The 8,743-nt window shown below is 47.7% G+C and overlaps 1 protein-coding gene across 1 annotated transcript in view; it reads right to left on the bottom strand.

The window, feature by feature from the left end:
- Positions 1-3,607: 3,607 nt before the first annotated feature.
- LOC103624076 (CBP80/20-dependent translation initiation factor) overlaps positions 3,608-8,743 on the bottom strand; it is a gene marked incomplete at its 5' end in the record, with an annotated part of 87,361 nt that continues 82,225 nt past the window's right edge. Inside the window, 2 exons of the mRNA XM_008643267.2 lie at positions 3,608-3,646; positions 5,960-6,115. Coding sequence (XP_008641489.2) covers positions 3,608-3,646; positions 5,960-6,115 — 195 coding nt within the window. The remainder of the gene's footprint in view (positions 3,647-5,959; positions 6,116-8,743) is intronic.

The following is an 8,743-nucleotide window of genomic DNA, read 5'->3' as shown; positions in this document are numbered from 1 at the left end:
ATAGAAAGGCACAAAAATTAATTTCTGGGCATAGGGCAGCGATATGGGATACACATCATAAAGTCACCCCAAGACACCCCAATAGTTTTTATCTCTTTCACTTTCCTTTGAGGAAAAAAATTCTTTTTTTTTTCCTAACTTGTGGGGGAGGGGGGGGTTGTAACCTGCCTTCTCTCAAAGGATATATTTCCAAATTTGTCCTAACCGGCACACCTTGAAAGCAAGATTGTAGGAAGATAAGCTTGAATTTCTGACTGACAGACACTTCACTTTACAAACTATAAAAGCTACACCAAACTTTCACAAAGCAGAAATCTTCTGCACATTCCCTGGAAATGTGTTGGGCTTTTCCCCAAAGTTGAGATGCCGCTTTGTGGTTACTCTCTCGAGGGTTGAGTGAAAGGACTCTGTGTACACTATTGTCATTTTGGTGGTAAGTTATACTGACTCCTAATCTATACTATTTCTTTGCTAGCTTTAATATAGGTACCTTTATGTCGTGCACTGTTTTTATGTAATCCACTAGTAGGTCTTTTTGTTTTATCCTGTGTAGTAAGTAAGTTTGTTTAAGGCCTTTGTTCTGTTAATCTGTCTATTCAATAAATAACTAATTTTATAATAGACCTGATCCGCCATTCTTGAGAACTTGTGAGCCAGAGCAATTTAGGTGCAGGTCACCTGAGTAGACCTGCTGCCAAAAATCTGAGCCTAAGGCAGGGCTTGTCTGAAGTTCTCACTGGTTCCATAACAGGGATTCAGCTCCCAGGAGATGCAGCCACCATGTTGTATGTGGTGGTAGACCTTTCCTTCTTCCCCCACCCTGTTTTCCAGAAGGCAGCTCAGGCAATGGGCACAGAGGAGGATGGGGCAGAGGCCCCCGGGATGGGGGATCAGCATGGACCATGTTTGTGCCAAGGTGCACAACCACTCCCTTGGCTCCTGAAATGCTTCCCAGGCAAGAATTTCCTTTGCTGTGATTAAACACCCTTTCCCATGCCTGACATGAAAACGCAGTCTGCCTGCTTTCCCGAGGATGGTGATGAGTGCTAGTTCAATTAACCAGCAAACCCTAGCATTTGTCACTCCAGCCTTGCCTGAAATTAACTTCTTTTTTGATTTTTTTTGTTTCAGTGCATGTGTTGGGTTTGCATGGCCAGGTTTTGGTGGGGGGGGCTAGAAGCTTCCACCATGTCCATCAGAGCCAATGCCAGCTGGCTCCAGAACAGACGTGGGTCTGGCCAAGGTCGAGCCAATCAGGAATGATAGTAACGCCTCTGTGATAACATATTTAAGAAGGAATAAAGGTTATTGCTCAATTGTAATTGCGGTCAGAGAAAAATGGGGTGAGAATATGTGAGAGGAACAACTCTGCATACACCAAGGTCAGTGGAGAAGGAGGGGGAGGAGGTGGTCCAGGCGCCAGAGCTGAGATTCCCCTGCAGCCGGTGGTGAAGACCATGGTGAAGCAGCTGTTCCCCTGTAGCCCATGGAGGACCATGGGGATGCAGAGATCCACCTGCCCTTGGAGGATACCCACGCTGGAGCAGATGGATGCCCAAAAGAAGGCTGTAAACCTGTGGGAAACCCATGCTGGAGCAGGCTCCTGGCAGAGACCTACAGACCTGTGGAGGGAGGAGCCCACACTGGAGCAGGTTTTCTGGTAGGACTTGTCACCCTGTAGGGGAGCCACGGTGGAGGAGGCTGTGCCTGAAGGACTGCACTCCATGGAAGAGTGACCCATGTTGCAGCAGTTCATGGAGAATGGTTGCCCATGGGATGGACTCACATTGGAGAAGTTCATGGAGAAGTGTCTCCTGTGCGAGGGACCCCACGTTGGAGCAGGCAAAGGACTCCTCCCTGAGCAGCGTCAGAAACAACTGTTGATGAACTGACCATAACCCCCATTCCCCATCTCCCTGTGCCACTGGGGGAAAAGATAGAGCTGGGAAGGAGAGAGGGGTGGAGGGAAGGTTTTTTTAAGATTTATTTTACTTCTCATTATCCTGCTCTGATTTCATTAGCAATAAATTCAATTAATATCTCTGATTCAAGCCTGTTTTGTCCATGATGGTATTTGGTGCATGATCTCTCCTGGTCTTTATCTCAACTCATGAACCCTTTGTTATATTTTCTCTCCCCTGTCCAGTTGTGGAGGGCAATGAGAAAGTGGCTTTGGTGGGTGTCTGGCATCCAGCCAGGGTCAACCCACTACACCAATCCATCCATACCTCTCAATAAATAATACTGCATTGTCACCTGACACCTCAGCCATGTCCTCAGCACAGATTCCTCACTGAGACACTGTTGCTGCCTGTTCCGAGCTTCCCTTCCCCCTCCCCATGACAAGCCAGGACTTGCCTCTGCCATGTGCTCTGAACTCCTTTGTTCCAAGCACGGGCAAAACCAAATGTAACTCAAACTCTTGAGCAGTGTCTGATTGGCCGGTCACCCCAGGTCCGCCCCCCATTCTCCCCTTTCCCCTTCTCCCAATAAAAGAAGGACCTGCAAGGGGGCCCACCCTCTTTGGCTTTGCATTCCTTCTGCGAACATCTGCGTCTCTGTCTCTGTTTGAAAGCTTCTAATTGCAGGAATTAGGCAAACCGAAGGCTATATTTCTCCCTCTTTGCTTCTACTGGTGGTATCAGCTTTGCAGCTACTATTTGCCGCTTTTAGAGCTACTGAAATGCTAGATTGCCCGTGCTACCTCCCTAGGCTGCCCGAGGCTTTCTAAGGCATTGAACTACGAGCCTAGCCGGTAAAAAGCTGTGAGTATTTCCACAAGACACCTAGCACAAATTTCCTTGCTGCCATCTTCGCTCCTTCCCACCTTGGCCAGCTCCACAACTAATGATGGTGTTAATAAGTTTTTATTTTTGGGGAAAAGAAAGGAGCTGGAGAGAGGAAGCTTTGCAGGGGAAAGGGAAGAGACATTCCTGGCTCATTCATCAGGCAGCTTTCCCCTTCCTCGTTTGCTGAGCTTTGACTGAGCCTGCCAGAGCTATAAAGGAAAAGGAAGAGGAAAAAAGAAAAACAAAAGAAACAAAAAAGCAAGAGGAGATGAAAGGACAGGCAGAGGGAGATATGTTATCTTGCCTCTGCTAATGATTCATTGTCAAAGGATGGGTGGATGGAGGCAGAGAGAGCTAAGCATAATTGTGGGCAGCACAGAGGGGGTTTGCTGGGGGATGCCCAAGGGGGTAGGAGTTAGGGGCAAGGGGATGAAACTGTACTCAGGGGCATATGTGCTGATCAGCAGGATGGGGAAAAAAACCCTGTGAACCTGTCCTGAGGAAAGTGGAGGTCCCAAACCTTATAGGCCATGGTGACACCCCTTCCTGCCCTGGAACACCAGCCCATGTGCTTCATGAAGCTCATCAAGAGACAAGCACTCTGCATTATTAGGGAATTTTCACCCTGTCACAGAGCACCCGGCAGGGCCAGTCTGTGCAAATATCCTTGTCCTCTCCTGGGTAAAGCTGGAGGAGCTCACCACCACCTCCTCATCTGAATCTACAGCCTGACTTTGGTTCTGGCAACCATCTCAGAGCCTGGCACCTATCGCTACTGATAAATAGGTGATCTCCTGGGTTGGCCCTGTGCATCAAGATTAGCTGAAGGTGGCAAAAAATGGTGGCAAGATGAAAACCTATTGCAGAGCCATGGAAGAGAAACAGCATGAGTCAACGCCACAACCCTGTGGAGCGAGCAGTCTCAGATCAACCATTTTGGGGCAGAAGCACTGGAAGACTCAGGCTCACCCATGTCTGCTAAGCTGAGAGTCTTCTCTTACAAACAACACCACAGGGACAGAGCTGTCCTGCTAAGGAACAGAGATGTATTTTTAAGAAGCAAATTTATGCATGACATCTTGATATAATTAGTAAAGGCTTTTTTATGGATCTTCCCTGTAGCAAAAAAAAATCCCTAATACAAGAAATTTGTGTCCTTCTGTGCACCTCTAGAGTGTCACTGTATCCCCACATACCAGCAAGATGACAAGAGGGACTGTGACAGCATGGCAAGGGTAGACAGAAGTGGGCAGAGAAAAATCCTGGCAGAATAAGGGCTGGGTTGTATCATGACTGTGATGGGAAGTGGAGGGAAATAAGGACTTTGCTAGATGCCCAGATCTTCCCCATAAAGTGACACATACCTCCATGGGCAGAGATTTTGGGGAAGTTAGGCTATTCTTAGCATCCCTCTCCCACCTCCTCCTCTGGATATGTGTGCCCCATCACGATGTCTGCACTCTTACTCATTGCTACAGTCACCATCTGTGAACCCTATGTACAATATTACCTCAAAGACAAAATGTTTATGATGTGTTTTCATTCAGAGAAAACTTCGCATACATGTTAAAAGTCATTGTCAGTAGTTTCTTTATGCTTCCTTTGCCAAGGGTCTAGCAGAGAACTTATTTTACAGCAAGTTGTTTATGGCCTGACAGAAGCATTACTGACAATTTGAGATCCACAGCTCCAGCCCTGGGCAACGAGGCAGGTTTTTCTGAGAAAGTCTTCTACAGACAGCAGCAGGAGACAAAACCACCATTAAAACAGGATGGGGGAAAGCCCTCGAGTTGCCTTTTCTGTTTGTCCTCACCAAGATTTCTGCCACCATCTCAAACCATGAGATTCTCAGGCTCTGAAACAAGCTCATCAGGAGCTCGGGTTCTGAAATGTCCCCAACCCTGGTGGCAGGGCTGGGTTTCTGCTGCGCTAGGTGGGGAACATATGGAACCTTACTTCTTTGCTCTTTTGTCCCCTCAGTCCATCTCATCTATTCAGGTGACTTCACCTTCTTTAAGAAGCTTTTTAAGCCCCGTAGGTGGGGATTTTCACAACACTGGGATTGGCAAACTCAAACATTGGGTTTGCAATCCCAACTGTTTGGCTTTTGCAAACCCTTGGACAAAGGGGTCTGGCTTGGAGCACATGCTCTTAATTAGCAGAAACACAATATGCAGGAAAAGCCAAGCATCTCTGCAGCTGCAGGTACTTTTGAGGTGGGAAGTGTTGATGCTAGCAAAGCAAACCTCTAGGAATCATAAAACAAACAGAATCATAGAATGGCTGTCATAGGTTAGCAAGCATAGTCCCGGAAGGGATGTCCTTGCTAAGGGGTGCTTACATATAACTCAGAAAGAAAAATACAGGTTCTGAATGTTAAGTTATTTGAAAACCCTCCAGTTCACCTGGCTCATAACCATTCCTGAGTTTCCCTAGTGTCTGTATGGTGAAAGGAATAAAACAGCTCCAGGAGTAATACAATTTAATTCCACTGGTTCTCATTGCACAGTCACAGGTCACACACTGTCTGTCAGTATGCTTTGGTGGAGTGAAGAAAATGTAGAATATATCTACTTTATAAATACATTTTCCTTTTTGCTTGCATGACTTTGATTTCCTTATGACAGAGGGTGACCCAAATTGTATACTTCAGTAGGAATAGGTAAGTACTTGCTTCTGGCTTTTAGTATTCCTGTCATGAACAATTTTTCTTTCAAAATGAGCACTGTATTTTCATCTGCCCCAGTTAAAACATGCAAATAGTAAAACATAGTGAAAGAATCCTTTGCTTTAAATATATTTTGGTAGTTAAGAGGCCACTCAGGCTATCATTCACCACTGGTCAAATCTGAGCCTACAAAATCAACTTATACTAATGCAAGAATGAAATTTATTCAATCATATATATCATAGAACCATTGAATGCTTTGGGTTGGAAGGGACCTTCAATATCATCTAGTTTCAACCCCTCTGCCTTGGCAGGGACGCCATCCACTAGACCAGGCTGTTCAGAGTCCCATCCAACCTGGCTTTGAACATTTCCAGGGATGGGGGAGCCACAACTTCTCTGGGCAACCTGTGCCAGCGTCATTTATGAATCATGAGCACCTCAGCACTGCAACGCAACAGCTTGGCCCACCAGTGGAGAAGGACAAACTGAAGGTATTTACCTCCCTGAGGCAGGTATAAATGGGGCAGACAAGCACTTGAAAGGGCTCTCCGGTGCTGCTCCTCATGGTACCAAAGACTTCACAGAGAAAGGTGATGAACCCCAGCCAGTGCTCCACATCCCGCTGCTGCAACTCCTCCCGCATGGTGAAGTCCTTCTGCAAGAGGGACAGAGACAACAGGCTATGTCAGCAAAACCGCATCACCACGGGAGAAGCAATGGCTGTCTAGAGAAGAAATTGAAATGGAGGGCAGGGAGGAAGACAGACAGACTGACTCTTTAGTAACAGCAGGGAGATTTCTCAACGCACGTGGAGTGGCATGAATTTCAACACAGCAAAGCCACCAGAAAGCAGGTACTGGTAGAAATATTACCAACTCCTGCAATAACTGTCATGGCTTGTGCTAGACATGGTGTCCCCTGTGGCCTGCTGTCCCCCTTGGAAAGACATATGCACAACCAAGATCAAATAAAAGCAGGAACAAAGAGGTTAAATGAAATGCAGGGGAAACACAATGAATGCTGGTGGCCAGGCGGGGTTTGGTGGTCAAGGGGGCCCTGCCCAGCCTGTTCATTCTTCAGCAGACCCAGTGTCTGGCCAGAAGCATCCTAATGGCCTGGCTGCTCCTTGGAGTCTCACAAAATTATGGTAATACTGCGTCCCTGACAGACCAGAAGATGATCAGTGCAGCCTCAGCTTGGCATTGAAAGATCACCCTGCTCCTGAGCTGATGGTTGCCATGATGAAGGATTATCCAAGTGACATGATTTATGGAGCTGGGGAGTTAACCAGCTGGGGAGATGTTGTGGGTTGATGCTTGCTGGATGCCAGACACATGTAGCAAAACTCACTCGGGTCCCTGTTCGGGTGCCAGGTTTAGCAGGAGGGGGTCCCAGGTGCAGGGGAATCCAGCCTGAGACACGACACGAACACCGATACGATTTGAGCATTGTGCTCCAGTTTTATTGTTTTCCTCCACCAAGTTATACTTTTTCAAAGTTCACACCCCTTTCCCATGAGAAAGCCTCTAAGCAGCGGGGGAGCTGAGAGGTGACCAGTGTATCCCTTTGCCCAGGGCTGTTCAAGGCTGCCAGCTAGCAGGTGCCTTGCAAGCCTATCTTCAGCCTAAGGCCCTGTCAGGGGTACTTCTGCAACAGCCCTGGGATGCCCAAGCTCTCCTGGGGTATCCTATGCCCCTGTTCCACAAGGAATCCCTCTACACCCTCTGCTGTTGCAGTGGGGATTCTTGCAACACGTGTATCAGACAACGAGGCCTGTGGAAAAGAATATATGGACCGATTCTTGGTAGATATTTTCAGAGATGTTTATTTTTCCAGCCGTGTGGCCAGTGACTGCCCACGAACTGAACAATCATGGGCCCAGAGGGTCCTTCCTGGGCAGGGGAACGCAAAACAACCAATGGGGAATGAGGTTGACCAGGGAGTAGGGAAACCCCGTAGGCCCTGCCTCTACCCTGGGGGCCCTCTCCCAGGACCACATGTCAGGGGGGAGGACCCCCAACACTCTGCAGCTGGACAGAGGAGAGAAAATTTAATGAAGGGTTCACGAGTTGAGATAAGGACCTGGAGAGATGGTTCACTAAATACCATCAAGGGCAAAACAGGCTCAAATTAGAGGTATAAGGTGAATTTATTGCTAACAAAATCAGAGCAGGATAATGAGAAGTAAAACAAGACCATAAAAAACCACCTTCCCCTGCTCTCCTACCTCCTTCCTAGCTCTACCTCCTACCCAAGTGGCGCAAGGAGGCAGGGAATGGGGATTTTGGTCAGTTCATCACCCGTTGTTTCTCTCACTGCTCAGGGAGAGGAGTCCTTCCCCTGCTGCACCATGGAGTCCCTCCCATGCAAACTTCTCCAGCGTGGCTCCATCTCACAATCAGCAACTCTCTGAGAACTGCTGCAGCGAGAGTCACTCTTCCACGGGGTGCAGTCCTCCAAGGACGGGCTGCTCCAGCAGGGGAGCAAGGCCCCTCTATCCACAAGTCATCCACAGGATCACAGCCTCCTCTAGGCATCCACCTGCTCTGGCATGGGCTCCTCCACAGGCTGCGGGTGGATCTCTGCATCCCCGTAGACCTTCATGGGCTGCAGGGGGACAGCTGCTTCACCATGCTGTCTTGGGGTGACTTTATGATGTGTATCCCATATCGCTGCCCTATGCCCAGGAATTAATTTTGTACCTTTCTATGCCTTTAAACTGAGCCTGAGAGGGGGAAGGAAAAACTGAGCAAAACTTTTTCAAAGCAGTTTGCAGCTTGTTCAAGGTCACACAGAGAGAGACTTTTATTTCCAGCTGCAGCAGGAGAGCTAGAGAGAAGGGAAGCACTCAGCTTGCTTTTTTTTCCAGCCAGCTTTCGGCAGGTTTTTTTTCCTCAGCTCCTTTTCCTTTGGAGAGTTGAACTTTTGTTTTCTTTGGACTTCATTTTTTTCCCTTTTCTCTCTGCTAGACGGTTCCAACATCAGAATACATCGGGAGGACTTTCCACCGAGGCCTTGGCCGTGAAGGTGGGCCCACCACCCCATCCCAGCTCCAAGGAGGGGGAGAGAGAGATCTACAGAAGGACTCTGAAATTTTCCCAGGTTTCTTTCAGCAGATCGAGAAGTTTTATTATTTAGCATTATTATCCTTTTCCTGTGTGTTTGTTAAATAAATCGTTTTTATCTCTTTCACTTTCCTTCGACGAAAATTTATTTTTCCCAAACCTGGTGGGGGGAGGGGTGGCTGTGCCTTCTCTCAGAGGATATATTTCTAAACATAACC

This window comes from Corvus brachyrhynchos, unplaced genomic scaffold (genome assembly GCF_000691975.1).
Source record: "Corvus brachyrhynchos isolate BGI_N302 unplaced genomic scaffold, ASM69197v1 scaffold521, whole genome shotgun sequence".
Classification (NCBI taxonomy): Eukaryota; Metazoa; Chordata; class Aves; order Passeriformes; family Corvidae; genus Corvus; species Corvus brachyrhynchos.
This window is presented reverse-complemented; position numbering and strand designations above follow the sequence as displayed.